The sequence below is a fragment of the Moschus berezovskii genome, chromosome 14 (assembly GCF_049115385.1).
Source record: "Moschus berezovskii isolate FMDL1 chromosome 14, NW_MosBer_1.0, whole genome shotgun sequence".
Classification (NCBI taxonomy): domain Eukaryota; kingdom Metazoa; phylum Chordata; class Mammalia; order Artiodactyla; family Moschidae; genus Moschus; species Moschus berezovskii.
In genome coordinates this window covers 38,803,381-38,821,026 of record NC_142473.1, presented here as the reverse complement: position 1 = coordinate 38,821,026, position 17,646 = coordinate 38,803,381, and the positions used below count along the sequence as shown (strand labels likewise).

General features: G+C 46.5%; 1 protein-coding gene across 6 annotated transcripts in view; it reads right to left on the bottom strand.

The window, feature by feature from the left end:
* SERGEF (secretion regulating guanine nucleotide exchange factor) overlaps positions 1-17,646 on the bottom strand; it is a 244,212-nt gene that overhangs the window by 201,906 nt on the left and 24,660 nt on the right. For all 6 annotated transcript variants that reach the window (XM_055423265.2, XM_088843042.1, XM_088843043.1 and 3 more), the window contains one exon: positions 13,389-13,547. In XM_055423265.2, coding sequence (XP_055279240.2) covers positions 13,389-13,547 — 159 coding nt within the window. The remainder of the gene's footprint in view (positions 1-13,388; positions 13,548-17,646) is intronic.

Genomic DNA, 17,646 nt, shown 5'->3' with positions numbered 1-17,646 from the left:
GGAGAGGTGTGGGAGAAACCCCAAAGCTGCTCATCCAATGATTCAAGATGGAAGGAAACATGACACAGTCCCTGGGGCCTGAGACAGCTCCCCAGAGGGCGAACCAGCGAGCCAGGAGACTCTAGTCCCCACCTGTTTTGCACTTTCTGTTAGATCACAGGGGAGAGGACCCCCTAAGAATCTGGAGTACCTCAAAATCAGCCACAGAGAAGAGACCGGAGCAGAAAGCTGCCTATAAGAGCCGCTCCAAGGCAGGGCCTGCCCTCCCTTGTTCATGTCTCTAAGCCCCTCCCCAAAACCTTCAGCCACTCCTCGCGCTGCTCACAGTAAAGCCAGAATGAATCCATACCTATATTCCTGAGGGATTCCAGTCCCTTCTGATCCCACCTGGCCCCATGGTAAGCAAACGACACCAGGGAGCACTTCCTACCGCTATACCTTTGTTTCCAGGATTCCTTCTGCCTGGGATGCCCTCCCTACCCTCCGCCTATTCAACAAGTATTTGTGAACAGTAGAGTGAGCACGTGAAGGAAGGAGTGTGCGAATGAATGAAGCACGTATTTCCCCCTTGAGGCAGCCACATTAGGGATTATGCTTCTCATTTAACAGATGAGGAAATTCAGGCCCAGAGAGGCTGCACGACTAGCCCAAGATCACCCGGCCAACGAGCAGCCAAATCAGGACTTGAACCTGGCTCTTCAGGGCGCTTTTGGCTGCATCAGGCTTCCTCCTGAGGTAGAAAGTCACTCTTAGATTAGGAAAAAGCTGATCCAAGATTCCTCAAAATGGGCCAATTTCATCCTGGCCCACATCCGAGAGCACTTTAAGGCACTGGCTGTCACTATGATTTTTGAGCATTCCTGTGAGACAGGCAATGTCCCCAGAGGAAGGGCAAGCACAGTGCCATCTGTCAAGAACCTAAAAATGATGGTGCAATTACAAGCCGGTCACTTAATGCTCACTTTTAGAGAGCTCCTGGAACAAATCAATCCCCACCAGGAAAGAGGAGGGATCTCTGAATGGAAACTCAGCCCTCTTGCCAGGGGCCAAGGAGCCCTTCCCAGAAGCACCCGGTGAGCTCGCGACAGGGCGGGCCCCCACCCCTGCCTCCCGTGGACAGACTGGGCAGCCACAGGCCCAAGGCAGGGTCTGGCAGACATGCAGCAGCAGAGCTGGCCCCACAAGCCTGGGGCCCTAGGCCTCACCGTCAGCCTCAAGGAGCTGAAGCTCTCTGGCCCTGGGCCTCTCCAAGAAGGTGGGAAGAGGGCAGGGCCTCGGTCCAAGTCATCCAGTTTCAGATGCCAGCCTCCGAAAATGGCATCTCTCCCACATCCAAAGCTCCAGGCACCCATGCAGCTAACTCTCACAGAGCCCTTTTCTATGCCAGGGGAGAGCTGAGGAGAACAAACCAGACTGCTTTATTTCACCTAACCTGCTCTAACCTGGTGGGGGGAGAGTGATGACAACTGAGTAAACAAACCATACTGTGGTTTCTGGCAGTGAAGACTGCTTGGGTGGAAGGTAAAGGCGGGCGGAGCGCAGACTGCGTCTGAGGTAGGAGAGGTGGCCACCTTCGGCGGGGCGAACAGGGAGGGCCCTGTGAGAGGCGACAGTGGGCAGAGGGTGATGGGCCTGTGGCAGCTGCTACACAGGCAGGGCTCAGGGAGACGAGCATGCCTGGCAGAGGGAACTGCTGGAGTCCTGCCTCGGACAGGAAAGGCACTTGAGCTCTTCTCAGATGGCCTTCCACCGCCAGGTGCCACCCCCGAACCTGCGCCACAAACACCTGCCCTTCCCTGCTTCTCAGGCCCCCTCTCCCCAGCAGTCCACCACCAGCTTTCTCTACAGAAGAGAAAAGCCTATTTCTTCCTCCCTGCCCTCCAGCCTGGGGGAGTCACTTGCTACATTTCGAGGGCAGTCACTTTGAAGGCAAAAGAAATGAGTCTGACCTTTGATATCAGAGTGTGCTTCAACTGTCTGCTTGTCCACTTAATTAGCTGTGTTACTTTGGACAAGTCACTCAGCCTTGCTGAGCCTCAAGTTCCTCACCTGGACTGCAGGGGAGATGAACCCCACCTCAGAGGGTTCTGAGAAGTATGGATGTGTACCCAGCAGAGCATGGGTACTTAGCATGTCCCCAGAACATGATATGTGCTTGGCAAGGTTGGTTCCCTGCCCTACTCTGACCCCCTGGGAAATTTTTTTAAGAGAATTTTTTTGTTCAACCAATTGTGCTCACTTACTGCAATGTGCAAGGCCCTGGGCCTGCAGATCTGTTGGGTGTGGGGACTCTGAGATGACCCTTGACAAAGATCCCATCATGGCACAACCTGATAGGAGGACTGTGAACCAGAGGACAACTGTGCAGGCAGGAGGGGAGCAGAAAGACAACGGACACTGTTCTTGCTGAGGGTGGGAGGGGAGAGAGATCGTTAAGACTAGACGCTCGAAGAGATCAAGACCAAGGCGGACAGTTAACTACTGCCCCCTTCCTTTCCCACCTCCGGGTCACTGGTCCATGGCCTAGGTCTTTGACTCCTGGTTCTTCCTGTGCGGCGGCCAGCTAGAAAACAAACCAATCTCAGTTCTTCTAACAAGCAAGGAGATAATCATGTGTTAACTCACAGTGAGACCTTAGGTGGTGGTGGTGGTGTTTAGTCACTAAGTCATGTCTGACTCTTTGTGACTCCATGGACTGTAGCCCACCAGGCTCCTCTGTGCATGAGATTCCCAAATACTGGAGTGGCTTGCCATTTCCTTCTCCAGGGGATCTTCCCAGCCCAGGGATCAAACCCAAGTCTCCTGAATTGCCAGTGGATTCTTTACAACTGGGCCACCAGGGAAGCCAGAGATCTTAGGTACCCTACTTCTTTCTCTAGGCCTGGGAGTGACCTCTGGAGTGCTTTCAGCTCTGACCTTGCTAATTCTAACTCTGGATGCTGGCTTTATCGGCTCACCCCAGGGCTATCTGCCTGCCCACTGCTGCCATCTGGTGGCCTCTTGGGACCAGCTGAACTTGGCTTTGGCCAGGCCCTCTGCAAGGCCCTTATAGAAGGGCACATGCTTCAAAGGGTAAATTTTGCTTCTGCAGCAGCTGGACAGACATTGCACTCCTCTAGACCACGGATCAATGGGTATTCATTGCCAAACACAAAAACCAAAAATAACGCCAAAACTTCAACTTTCTAGCAGAGATGACACAGCTGCAGCTGAGAGCTTGACTTCCCTGCCTAAAGAAAGGAAGTAACCTGCCCAAGGTCACACAGCTACCAGCTCCCAGACCAGTGCCCATTTCTGCACTGGTGTTTTCTTTTTTTTTTTTTGTGGGGGGTGGGATGTTCTTTTTTGTTTGGGTGGTTTTTTTTTTTTTTTTTGGCCATGCTGCTCAGCATGTGGGATCTTATAGTTTCCAAGCCAGGGATAGAGCTCAAGTCCCTTGCATTGGAAGCATGGAGTTTTAATCACTGGACCACCAGGGGAGTCCTACCAGACCACAATTCTACTTTACCACAATGCTTAGGGCTAGTGGGCACCCTGGAAACCAAAAGTAAAGTCAACCCAGGGTCAGTGAAATAAAACCTTTGGAAACTAGCAAATAAACTGTCAGGATTCCTTGCAAACCTCAAGAAACAGCAAGAGAGTACATGGTAACATGTGAGTACTGCTTGCAGAAGTTCACTGGAAATAACAAACTGGAGACGGTCAGGGTGCCTCCTGCCCTTGGAGGACATCATTCACGAGGATGTCTGCAGGCCTTCAGTAAACCAGCCTCCAAGCACTACCACACCCCGGATCCTAGGCTAGGCAGACCACAGGAGGGTGACAGAGACCAAGACACATGGGTAGCATCACGTGTTTGCATGGGTTTCCCCCACCAGATGCTGCCCCTTGGCGTCTTGTTCTATCTTTTCTTCTCTACTTTCAGGCTCTTGGCACCTGGCCAGAAGAGCTGGGTGAATGTGTACACAAGCAGATCCCTCAGATTCCTGCATAATCAGGAGGAACGTCCACCTTCTGTGCGTGCAACTGATCACATTCTTAGCTCTATCTATAGCCTTCTTCTAAACCCTATAATAAAGACCCGGGGAAAAAAAAAAAAAAAAAAACCTATGTGACTTAAAGTAGGTCCCTTGTCTTTTCTGGCCTCTATTATCTCACATATGCATAACTGAGTTCTGCTGGATGGTCTTCAAAGTCCTCTTCAATCTAAAATTCTAGAATCTGGAATCAAATTGAGGCAAATCAAGGCCACTCTTCTCTTGCAGAGCAGATAGGGCAAGTAGTCAAACAATGCTTCCCTCTAGTGGTGTAACACTGTCACTACACCCTCTGGTCTCAGCCCTATAGCTCAACCCCATTCAGTCTCATCCCCAACTCTGAATGGGAGAGATCTTACAGCTAGCCAGCTAAATCCAGGTACAGAGGAGTGAAAGAGAAAGAAAGGACCCAGGCTCAAGGAATCAGCTGGTTCAGCTCTCAGCTGAATCAGCTCTCAGCTAGTTCCATGACAGTGAAGAAATTCTCCACTTTTAGGAATGAGTGTATCTTGGGGCTCAAAGGACTGTTTGTGACTTCCAATTCCCTTCTACAGATGAGGAAACCAAGGCTCAGGGATGTGCAGAAAGGTCACAGAGTTTCCTCAGGCCACAAAGCTGACTCATGACTGAGCCAAAAATAGACCTGTGCTTTCCTGCCTCCTTCTACAGTCTCTTGCCTCTTTTCCATGCGACCTCCCAAACGAGGCCCATGGAAGTGATGTCAAGGGCATATACACACAAGAATACACCAGCAAAGGGGCCAGTTCCCTGCACTGAGGGACAAGAAAGTTTATTCACTGACATTTACGGGGGATATAATCAGGCTGCAAATTACATATTCAGCATAGAAAATACAAAAGAAAAGAAAATTCACCCATGCAAACATTCTCTTTTAAAAAAAAATAGAAGTTGTAGTACAGTAACCTTGCAATCTACTCTTCTTACTTACCACATCATGAGCATATTCTTCTGTTATTAAATATCCTTCTAAAACATTCTATTTAGTGGGTATATATTCCAACATATGTTTGTACCATAATTTATTTAACCAAACCCCCTACAATTGTATTTGTTTTTATCATTATAAATCAGGCTGCAATGAATGGCATTACACTTAATCTTCCAATGTATCCATAATAATTTCCTGAGGTCAGTTTTATTTTTTTTTAATATTATGGAATTTCAGAACTGGAATGGCCTTTGGATATCCTGTCCATAACCTGCTATTGCTCAGACGGGAAGAAGGGGACCAGAGAGTTCTGTGTCTTACCAGAGGACAAAAAGAAAGCAACAGAACCAAGTCCCAAATCCTCCACACATTAAAATGAGATCTTCCCAAAGGATTTCACACCCCTCTGTGACCACACTGACCTCCCCTTCCCCTGAAACCCTAGAACCTTCAGTATCTGGGCCACTCTTCTGGCTCTTTGCCATATTTTATAATTTCTCTACTAAATATTTCATTTGTTCACCCAACTATAAAATTCCTGAAGGTAGTTCTGGAATTTATGTTTCCATGTAGTCTATAGCATAGTGCTAATTTCATCTAGGTAAGCATTCCATTTGGAGAAGGAAATGGCAACCCACTCCAGTATTCTTGCCTGGAGAATTCCATGGACAGAGGAGCCTGGTGGACTACAGTCCATGGGGTTGCAAACAGTCAGACACGACTGAGTGACTAACATACAAGCATTCCACTAATACCTGCTGAAGGATCAGGGATAACTAGGAATTTTCTTCCTTGCTGCTTGCGAGAATCACGGGCAAAAATTGGAAAAAGATACTTCTTTGAAGAGTGAAAGAAATTAAGTTCATGGGTTAGAGCATTCCAAGATATGCACTTCTTGCAGTCAGAGTAGCAGGTTTGGGGACAGAAGACCAGGTTCAGGTTTTAATTATGTCCAACTACGTGAACCAGGACAGTACAGTTAACTGATGAGGGACTTGTCTGGAAAGCAAGGATAATGACACCCATCTTGCCACCTTCCTACGTGAAAGCACTTGACAGTGATAAAAGTGGTCGACGAGAGCTAGGACTACTGTTATGTTGTTACAACGTAATAATATGTTATAGGAGTCATAGGAAAAGGAGCTGCTTCCATGAATCCTGGGATGGCCTCCAGACCTGTGCTCCTGGAGTACCATCTCCCAGTTTCTACTCCACATGCAAATCCATTGAAGGAACCTCTGGCTACACATTTCAGGTAAGAACGGGTGTCTTCTTGAGGCTGAACTTCATATACAGAAGGAACCATTATTCCTGCTTTAAGTCGCTGGGTGTATGTAGTTAAATCACGTACATTTCCTCCTCACCTCGGCAGAGAAAGTGACAAGGTGTACAGAGCACTGGACCAGGTCCTGAGCCCCCAGTTCTGTCCTCCCTCCCACCCTCACTCCCTGCGCTCCCACCTCTTCAGGCTTCAGTTTTGCCAGCTCTAAGCTGAGAGAGTCAGACCAGATGAGATCTAAGTTCTGATCCATTCCTGACATGCTAAGGATTCTAGAATAAAAAATAGTGGTTTAAACAAGAAGCAAAAACCATCCACTTCAAAAAGAGTCCTTTGGGTCCAGTTTGACTTTCAACCTTTGGGTTTTCAAAGTTCTAAAGCACAAACATCAAGAATTTCAACACCACTGCTTTATATAGAGCCCATGAGGTCAGAACCTCCCTGAGCTCGGTTGAGGTTTCAGGATATAAGGTCCCAAAGAAGACATAGTAATATACACTATCACCCTATTCTGGAGGGATCTTGGCTCCAAACAGAACAATCACCATTAAGTATATTTATAAACTCAGTTTAGTGTGAATCAATGGCTGGGCTTGGATTTCACTAATGCTTAGACATCAAATGCAATAAAATATTTCTCCATCTGTGACTCCTGAAGAAAGGAGAATGGCTAAGATCCGGTCCCTTCCACACGTGCCATGCAATTCCCCACTGTGAAGAAATGAAAGAATAAAAAATATCTCAACTAAAAGGATATAACCAAGAACCAGGAAGATAATGAAGGGAGGGGGGAAAATTACTGAAAAGTAGAATTGGATTTCCAGCTTCAATGCTGCCATAAATGCACTTTCTTGCCTCTGTTTCAGTTTTCTCATTTCCCAAGTGAGGAGATTTCTCTTTCCATTTCTGATTCTTTAAAAGATAAGACTTCAGGACCTTTCAAGGTGACAGTGAAGAATGTCAAGAACTCTGTGTTGGGGCTCACTTTTTCAGTCCACAGTCTGCATGAGACCGCAAGGCTGTTTTGGGATACTGCATGGCCCAGGGAACACTTCCAGCATCCCCAGGGCAACTGGGCTCTAAACATTCTGACCAACCCTATAGTAAGGTTTGGCTCTCATGTAAATCATTCTCCATGAAATTCTAATAAATCACCAGCAACCAGCACTTAGCATCTTCAAGCACTGATCTTTCTGCACTCGCCAGGAGAGTCCTGAGTTAACCTGTTACCGGTCCAGAGACATTCAGATCCAGCCCCACAGAGACCTGTGCCGGAAAGAGAAGATATGGGGCATCTGACCTCCTGATCGCTCCAGTTTCAAAGGACAGAGGAAGCTAAGGCATACTGAACCGACGCAAGCCCAGTCCTGTGCTGGATGCGGGAAGCTTTGATACACCATCTTATTTAATCCTCATCCAAGGTCAGCAAACTTTCCCTGCTTTCCTAATGAGGAAATAAGCTCAGAGAACTTAGGCTTATTCATTTGTCCGGCATGCAGTGAGTACCTGCCTTGGATGTGCCAAGTACTCTCCTAAGCACAGAGGACATAATGCTGAGCTAAACAGATGTGGCTCCTGTCCAGATGGCGCTTACAATCTAGTGGGATGGAAATGGGTTAAAGAATCCCATAGAAAACAGCACAAAGGAGAGGCTGTAGTGCTTGAGAAGAGATAAAAGGGAACAATGATGAGGCAGGAATGTCAAGGGAAGGCCTCCCTGAGGAAGTGATAATTAAGTTCAGGTGTTGGGGGGGAATGGATTTAACTAAGTCAAAATGAAGGAGAGCAGCGATAAGTGTAACAAATAGAAGGAACATCAGTTGCAAAGGTACTATGATGGGAAATACAGGATGCATTCCAGGTACCAAGGCCAGAGGAGAGGTCAGCTAGAGATCAAGGGTTTGCATGGTCAGAAGCAGGGCTGGAAAGGCAGACAGAGGGCAGACCATGCAGGGCCTGGCAACCACTAAGGACTTGTCTTTATCCTAAGAGCAATGAAGGCAGGGGAAAAAAATTACTGAAAAGTAGAATTTCCAGCCTCAGTGCTGCCATAAATGCACTTTCTTGCCATTGCTCCCTTCATTGTCTTCCCATTGTCAAGACACTGGAACTTGACACATGGGCTTGAAAAGATCTTCCAACTGAGAGATGGAGAACAGAGTGGGTGAGAGGGGCTGAATGCATGTGTGAAGATGAGGTCACCAGGCAGGGGCCGCTGTGGGACCCGCAAGAGGGGACATGGCCTGAACTACGGGGGTGGGGGCTGGTGACGGGGAGCTGCCACCACACAGCCAGAAGCTGGCAGAGCTGAGAGTCACACCTCGGCCCGTCTGACTCCAAAGCCAGGCTTCTCTCCCTCGCCGTTTGTTCATTCATCCAGCAATTAGCTACTAACCCTCCACCATGTGCCCAGGCCTGTGCCAGGTGCTGGGGATGCAGCTGTGAACAAACACTGCTCGCGTGGAATTTACAGCCTAGACGTTAAATAAGAATGCAAGTGAGACTCCTCTGCTGGTCCAGTGGTTAAGAATCTGCCTGCCAATGCAGGGGACACGGGTTCAATCCTTGATCCAGGAAGATCCCACGCGCCACAACTACCGCGCTCTAGAGCCTGGGAGCCACAACAAGAGACGCCACTCCAATAAGAGTCCACGCACCGAAACTAGAGAGTAGCCCCCGCTCGCCGCAGCTGGAGAAAACCCACACACAGCAGTGAAGACCCAGCGCGGCCTAATAAATAGATTCTTTTTAAGAATGCAAATGGATGTATACAGTTCCAAACTGGGGTGAAGGAAGAAGAATGTGATCAGAGATTTTAACAGGGAAAACTACCTGTAAGGCCATGACAATCCTATATTGATCATATCAGAGAGCTACATGCCCGCTGAATGTAAGTGAAAAACCTCAGAAAACTGCCTGTCAGAGATGGATCTCAAGCAAGAAATCCCTCGCCAGTTCATGAGCCCTGACTCCAGCCCTGCACGGACCCTGCTGAAATAGAAGCCTTTCTAAAAGCACCTGCTAATTCCTTAATATTATGCTCACACACCCTAACCACAGTCACCCCCACTTAGGCATATGCAGCATTTTACAATTAGTTAGGACCGTTCATGGGCTTCCCTGGTAGCTCAGCTGGTAAAGAATCCACCTGCAATGCAGGAGACCCCTGCACTTGATTCCTGGGTTGGGAAGATCCCCTGAAGAAGGAATAGGCTACCCACTCCAGTATTCTTGGGTTTCCCTGGTGACTCAGACTAAAGAATCTGCCTGCAATGTGGGAGACCTGGGTTCAATCCCTCGTTTGTAAAGATCCCCTGGAGGAGAGCATGGCAACCTACTCTAGTATTCTTGCCTAGAGAATTACTTGGACAGAGGAGCCTGGCAGGCTACTGTCCATGGGGTTCAAAGAGCTGGACACAACTGAGCCACTAAGCACAGCACACAGCACAGAGCCATTCACACAGACTCACTCATTTGAACCCTCTGGCAGCTGCTCACAGAAGGGAGGTAGGTTTTAACATCCTGGCTTGAGAAATGAGGAAATTGAAGCCTAGACAGGTGAAATGACTTCATTAAGGTCACCAACTAAGAAGGCACCTAGATCTACCATCCAGTTCTCACAGGAAGCACTTCAGGCCAGGAAATCATGAATCTCAGAAGAGACAGCTGCAGGTCACCAAGCCCGAATAAAGTCACCCAGGAGTCCCATGAAGTTCCCGAGAACAATGATCAGGGACATTAAGCAGCTTGGGAAAGGTTTCTAGAATGCAGCTCCACCAGCCTGAGACACAGGTACCTTGCCAGCTTTCCCAGATTAGAACAGGTTCTCCTGGACTCTTTCCAAGTGCTTCTGACTAACGGAGAAAAGTATTTTTCCATCGCAAGCACTGCAGGCAGGCACCAGACTCCTGATGGGGGAGGGCAGAGACTGCATCCCAGAGTCCCATGCGGATGAACTGTAAAAGTTATCCTGGCACCATGTGAACTGCCCTCGCTCAGCACCTACCGCTGGGGGTGGCCGTCTTGGGCAGCGTTCCTTGATGGTGGCACCACTAACATCTGGGGCTGCGTGTTCCGCGTTCCGCCTCGGCACTGTAGGACATTTAGCAGCATCCCTGGCCTGAAGCAACTAGAGGCCAGTAGCACCCCAACCCCAGATGTGACAACCAGACACATTTTGAAACCTTGCAAGCATCCTCCAAGGTACAAAGTGGCCTGTGGCTGGGAGTCACTGGTGTAGGGACTATCACACGAGTAAGGGGAGAGCACTGTCTACTTCCCTGCTCTCATCCTAACCCAATCCAGCCCACCTTACTGGGCAGACCCATGGTCACAGCACATAAGCTGTTTTTAACCAATATCACACACTAATGCCTTGCAGAATGAGACAGGAGGCAGCCTTCTGTGCTGATGTGGCTGCAGGTAGGTCCCAGGAACCATTCTCCTCCGGAGCTTGTGAAAACAACTCGAATCAAATAACTCCTTGTTCCAATAATGAGTTGCTTCTGAGCCTGTAAGTCAATCTTGTTCCCGTTAACATGAGCAGCTGGGTCTGATTAAACTGGAGGCCCTGGCTGTTTCTTTTCAATGACACCGCGCCAGGGCAAAGGTGTCCACGGCTGCTGGGGAGGAGGGTAAAACTGGTGAATCAAACAGCAGGGGACTCTCATCCACCCAAAACTCAGTGCGGCAACCAGGTCACTCCAACATCCCAGCTTCCAACCACTCTGCACTCAGGAGAAAGGGGAAAGGGAAAAAGCGCACAAACAAGAGATCTGAATTAACAAGTTAATTAAACAGCTGAATCTCTACCCAAAGACCATGCTTTCAAGGGGAGGAAGAAACCTGAAACTGAGCCCCACAGAGAAGCTGGGGTGACTCAGGCAGTGTCAGGGACAAGGGTTCCAACCTCCCACCCCGAGGGCCGCGCTGTTGGCCCAGACGTGGAGATCAGAATGAGCTCCAACGGTGCAAAGCCAGAACCAAAGCAGCAGCATCTCTATGCCTTTCCTTAGTCAGCTGCCTAACCACTTAACAGGCTTACTGACTCTCAACTAAAGCCACTACCGCTTGGTAGTAAGTGTATTCTGCTGCACTGCGATTCTCTGAAGACTGACTAAGCATGAAACGCCCACCTGTTAACAACCAGTGACTCACACTACTGCCAGTGTCTGTGCCACTTCTGCACGGTGACTTGGCTCCACTGATGCACTGAAATCTGATGCCAGGCCTGTCTCCCCTACTGACAGGGGGCTCCTTGAGGGCAGGATTAGGATCAAACACAAGGAGTGTTACACAAATGGGTCCTCACCATCTGTACGATGGGTGGATGGATGGGTAAAACCTTCTATCTCTGTACTCTCAGACTTAAGCCTTTCCGCACATGGCAGTGACAGGGCATGCGTGTGTGCCAAGTGACTTCAGTCATAAACAACTCTTTTTCAACCCCATTAACTGTAGCCCACTGGGCTCCTCTGTCCATGGGATTCTCCAGGCAAGACTACTGTAGTGAGTAGCCATTGCCTTCTCCAAGGGATCTTCCCAACCCAGGGATTGAACCTGTGTCTCTTATGTCTCCTGCATTAGCAGGTGGGTTCTTCACCACTAGAGCCACCTGGGAAGCCCCGACAGGGCATGGCCCGCCTCCTCTGTTTCTTCAAGCTTAGCCCACTGCTCAAAAGGTTCCCAATAAACAATAACCGAATTCAAAGAGACAAACTAAAGCCTTCTGATCATGGACCAGTGAGTCCAAGGAAAGAGGGAAGAAATCCTCACAGTCTACCCTGCCTCATTTGAGTATGTTTAGTCTCTTTTAACTAGAAACAATTTAATGCAGCCAGTGAATACTTTCTTTGGGAGGCAGTGGAGACGCAGATGTGAGCAAGACTAATATGGGGCTTCCTCTCACAGGACTCACTGTCAGGAGGAGGAGAGAAACAGTTAACAATTATACAAATAAGTAGCTACTATGTTCAGAGAGTCTCTTTAAGATAAATTTCTGTAGATGGTCCCAATCTTTAAGCAGTCTGAACTACTGTGAGGAAAGTCATGATGTGCCTCCAAATGAATGACATCATTAGAGCATCCTCTGAAAAAGTAAATGCAGAAAGTTTATTATACATCTTGGTTATACAGGCCTCTATTTCAGAGAAATCTTAAAAGCATCATGGATGTAAATACTCCTAAGCCTATGTTTGTGTGTTCAACTAACCAAGGATAACTGAAGCGGACTTGAAAACCTACAGACGTCAGAAGGCATAAGTCATCAGGTATTTGGGGGTCTACAGACTGGCATGTCGCTAACAAGCAGGACAAGAGCAAGCAAGGGGACTCCTGAGAGCCCCAGAAGTTCACAAGGCCTTGACATGATAATGGATCTTAAGAATTACAACCTGCCGGCCTGGGAAACTCCGTCAGTCAGCAAGAGCTCTAGGAAGGTTGGGAAGAAGGGTGGCCATGAAAAAACAAACCCTGAGAACACAGTCAGGAATATGAAGACTAGGATAGAAGAAATGCCCTAAGGGAAAGATGAGAAACAATGAAGATGAATCAAGAAAAGATAAAGATGCCAAAAGCTGGATGGCCTGGCCTGGGAAAGTAACGTCTGAGGGAACATGTGAGATATTTGAATCAATGTACAGAGTTTGTTAGGGCTAATAAAAATCCAAACCAAAATACCATGCCAGCTAGGACTCAAAATAATGCTCCTGCCTCAATCTTGAACATTTAACTTAACAGTTTCTGATGCCTTGAATTCAGACTCAGATGGAAATGCAAATACAGTCACTCCTTTAGCTATGACAAGGCAAAGACCCTCCCAACAACCTGGACAAATTTCTGGGTGGTGCCTATTCCCTCTTAAAACCTCAGGGACCCTTAGAACCACAATGAGTTAACCTAACCCAGCCTTATGTTTTTGGGTAGAAATCTATGATCCAGAGAGGAAAAGCCACATATCTGACTGACTGCAGAACTATTAATAGATCTCAGGTCCTCCCTTTCCCAGTCCTTCAAGCTTTTCATCAGTGAAAACCAACCTACCTAATCCCGCGCTTTCATAGCTCTTTAGACAGCTGTCCCCCAGCTGCTCTTCCCAACCACAAATTCCCTGCCGCTCTCTCACCTGTCTGAGCAACCAGGTGTGTCCACCCACTCCAGACAGCAGCGATCTTTTCATTCTGGAAACAATGTGCTTCTATTCTCTGGGGCAGAAGGAGGAAAGCAGCCTGGGAAGCTAGTTGCCCATGTTTGTTGCTTCCCCAAACATACAGCTCTCCTGCATCTTTAAACAAACAGAAGGGAAACAAAAGAGGTGAAGAAACATTAGCCCAAAATGATGGAAAATAACCTGAGTTTGGGGGAAAAAAGTGGTTCAAAGAAGTTGTATTCTTCTTACCCTACAATATTGAATAGAGCAAAGCAAGATACCAAATTCATGTATAGCATGATACATAAGATTTTTTTTAATTCCATAAATAGGAAAAAAGGCCAAATGTTCTTAACAGTTTGTCAAGGAACAGGAAAGTGAGTTTATTTTTTCATTAATTCATTCAACAAATATTTATTCAACATCCACCATGTGCAAGACATATGGTTCTCCATTTTCTACATTTTTAAAATAAATGCTTACCTTTTGTTAGGAAAAATATATATCAGCTTTTCAAAATAACATTAAAAGGCAAATTATTTAAAGTTTAAACTTTATAAATATCTGATGATTTCCCCACATGCACTGTTCAGCGGAAAATATAAAGTTATCATATCACATTCGCATAGCACTTAAGCTTATTTGAACCTCACAATAATCCTGTGATATAAGCAGGAAGGAGACTGACTGACATTGTGATTTAATAGAAAAAGAGAAAATTCAGAGTCAAGTGACTCTGGCTTCTGTTCTTGGATCTGCTAACTAGTTATTGACCTTGGACAAACCACCTCCTCTCCAAACCTGAGTTTCACCAGCTGAAGACTGGAGAGGAAAGCTGATGGTGGAGAAGAACACTATAACGGGTGACCAGGACAGACTGGTGGGCAACTGTGGCAAACCAGAGGCCACGTGGTTGTCCAGAGGGCATTCAAGTTCAACAACTCTTTAACTGGAAGTCAAACAAAAGGGGGCACAGGCTACAGTATGGCTTATGAATCTACAGTCTGTGACTCCTTGGATGATCTCTAAGTGCTTCCCCAACCCTAACATGTAACACTGCACAGTACAGCACATAGTGCCCTCAGGTGGCTAAGGGACCCTGGAAATGTGACTAGTCGAAATGAGATGTTTTGAAGACAAAAAAAAAAAAAAAAAGCACAATGCATTGCGAAAACAGTGCAAAAACAAAAAGTGTGGCTCCTTAATAATTTTTATATTGATTACACATTGCAATAATATTTTGGCTATACTGGGTTAAGCAAAATAAATTATTAAAATTAATTCGCCTGTTTCTTTTTACTTTTTGCAATGCAGCTCACATTATATTTCTCCTAGACAGAACTCTTCTAGAAGATAAATTAACCAAGGCTCAGAGACATTAAGTGACTTTCAAGATTGAGAGGCTTATTAGGGATCAAGCGGGACCAGAAGCCAGATTTTCCACTTCCACTGCATCCTGTGACCTCCCAATAAAAGTTTACAGCATCGCTTGCCCTGGAGCAGCTTGGTCTATTCTCAAAAAACAATCAGAAGCCAAACAGTATCATTAAAGGATATGAGGCCAAGACTTGGGGTTTAAGTCCCAGATCTGCTACTAGACCACTCTTTGACACTGGGCACATCACTTCACATTCTGGGTCTCTGTTTCATAGTCTAAAATGTGTGTTCAGTCCCTCAGTCGTGTCCGACTCTTTGCAACCCCATGGAGGGTAGCCCACCAGGCTCCTCTGCCTACATAATTTTCCAGGCAAGAATACTGGGGTGGGTTACCATTTCCTTCTCCAGGGCATTTTCCCAACCCAGGGATCAAACTTGTGTCTCTTACATCTCCTGCATTGGCAGGGGGGTTCTTTACCACTAGGGCCCCCGGGGAAGCCCAAGTCTAAAATGGGGGACCATAAATCTGTGGAGTCTTTGTGTCACCCAGGTGACCTTGCAGCACTGACATACTGCAGTTCCATACAGCAAATTTGTTCTATTTCATGCCTAGAGAGAAGGCAACCTCCCTGACCTCACCAGGATGCATTAAGTATGAGGATCCCTTACAAGAGAGAAGTGGAGCCCCTCAACAAAGTCTCCACCCATGAAAGGGACTGCTGAGCTACCAAGGTGCCACTGACAATGAGCCTGTGTCTGTTATAAGCCTTCATTTATCTTAGTAAGTCTAAACCATCTTTTTGCAAAGACAAACTGCCTTCCACATGCAGATCATTACGCTGTTGCATCAGCAGGCAAAATTTAATTCTGCTGCAATGCCAAATAGTTACATAAGCTACAACTCCAGAGAGGTCTAGAGAGCACCAAACAAAATGCAGTGTGTCACAGCTTGAACTGGACCAGGAAAGAGGGATATTAATCTTGACCCTTTTAAGTCACTTTCAAAATATCCAAAACCAATTTACAATTTGTGCACAAATTTATAGCTTGTGCATATACTCTAAAAATCACTAAATTGCACACTTTAAAGGAGTGAATTTCATATATGAAGTACATCTCAATAAAAAATTCAACGTCTATGTTTTTAAAACACCATAACAAAAGTACCTGCATTGAAATAATAAATAGTTTTAGTAATATAAGATTTTTGAAGAAATTGATGTTAATGAGCAATCAGAAGAATCTCTAGGTTTACATAATACTAACCGGGAGTTGGTGATGGACAGGGAGGCCTGGCGTGCTGTGATTCATGGGGTCACGGAGAGTCGGACACGACTGAGCGACTGAACTGAACTGAACTGAACTGAACCATTTCAAGTCAGACTAAGAGTTGAAACCTCTTAGTCTATTCTTATTCTCGGAAAAGAATGCCTTCTCCCAGAGCTAGTAAGGACTACAAGGGATGAACTAGTTACTTCTCATCCCCTCTATAAAAGGGAAGGTGGGGGACCACAGGCCCAGCAGAGTCCCTTAGAGCTGGCATTCATCTCAGCTCAACCTTTTTAGCATATCTACAAATCTACCTAATATGAGCCAGAGGCTAAAAGCAGGTATTTCCTTCATTAGTTAGCTGCTTTTAATTCATTAAATATCAAATTATCTGTAATTCAGAATTTGTAAAGTGTTTAAACTCTCACATTACAGCTCTTGTGTTCTGGACACCATAACAACTCCTCAAATTTGATGTTGAAGAATGCAGGCCCCCGTTAATTTACAGATACAGTGTACACATCTTTAATTTCCACATAAAACACTGAAAGTACAGTGTATGAAAGTCATTTCCCTTTGCTTAAAAAAATGCAACGCATTCAACTCTGGGCGAGAGGGCTTACCAACATAAATCTCTCATAGCTATAGTCTCCAGTCTACCTGCAGGAGTCAGGCCAATCTGGGCTTGGAAAAAGATAAACTTTGAGAGAGATAACTTTCACTTTCAAGAAAATGCTGGGGCTTCTCTGGTGGTTCAGTGGTAAAGAATCCAGCTGCCAATCAAGGAGACATGGGTTCAATCCCTGATCCAGGAAGATCCCACGTCACAGAGCAACTAAGCCCACAACCACTGAACCTGTGCTCTAGAGCCTGGGAGTCGCAACTACTGAGCTCACGTGCCACAGCTCCTAGGTGTGGTAAACTACTAGACTGAAGCCCATGCACCCCAGAGCATGTGCTCTGCAACAAGAGAAGCTATCACAGTGAGAAGCCCTTGGATCACAACTAGAAGTAGCTCCCACTTGCTGCAACTAGAGAAAAGCCTGTGCAGCTACAAAGAGCCAAGGCAACCAAATCAAAATGCGGCATTGTCACTAGACAGTTTATACTGTATTGGCTAAGTGTGTCAAATAGATGGATGGATGGACACACAGCCAAGACAGAGAGACATACATGGTGTGTGAGAGAAGAAAGACTAGACAGAGAGTGAAAGCAAAAGTCACTCGGTCGTGTCCGACTCTTTGCGACCCCATGGACTATACAGTCCGTGGAATTCTCCAGGCCAGAATACTGGAGTGGGGGCAAATTAAAGAGATGGAATAGAGAGATCAACTAGAGAAATATATAAAAACATAAAATAGATTAGAAAAATAAACACACAACTAGACTTAGCAGTATATGGAGACCTTGGTTAGATAGAAAGATGGAAGATAAAAATAGAAACATAGTTAAATAAAATAGAGAAGATAAACAGAGAGAACAGACAGGGCAACAGATAAAAGGAATAGAAAGATGCAGGGCTTCCCTGGTGGCTCAGCTGGTAAAGAGTCTGCCTGCAGTGCAGCAGACCTGGGTTCGATCCCTGGGT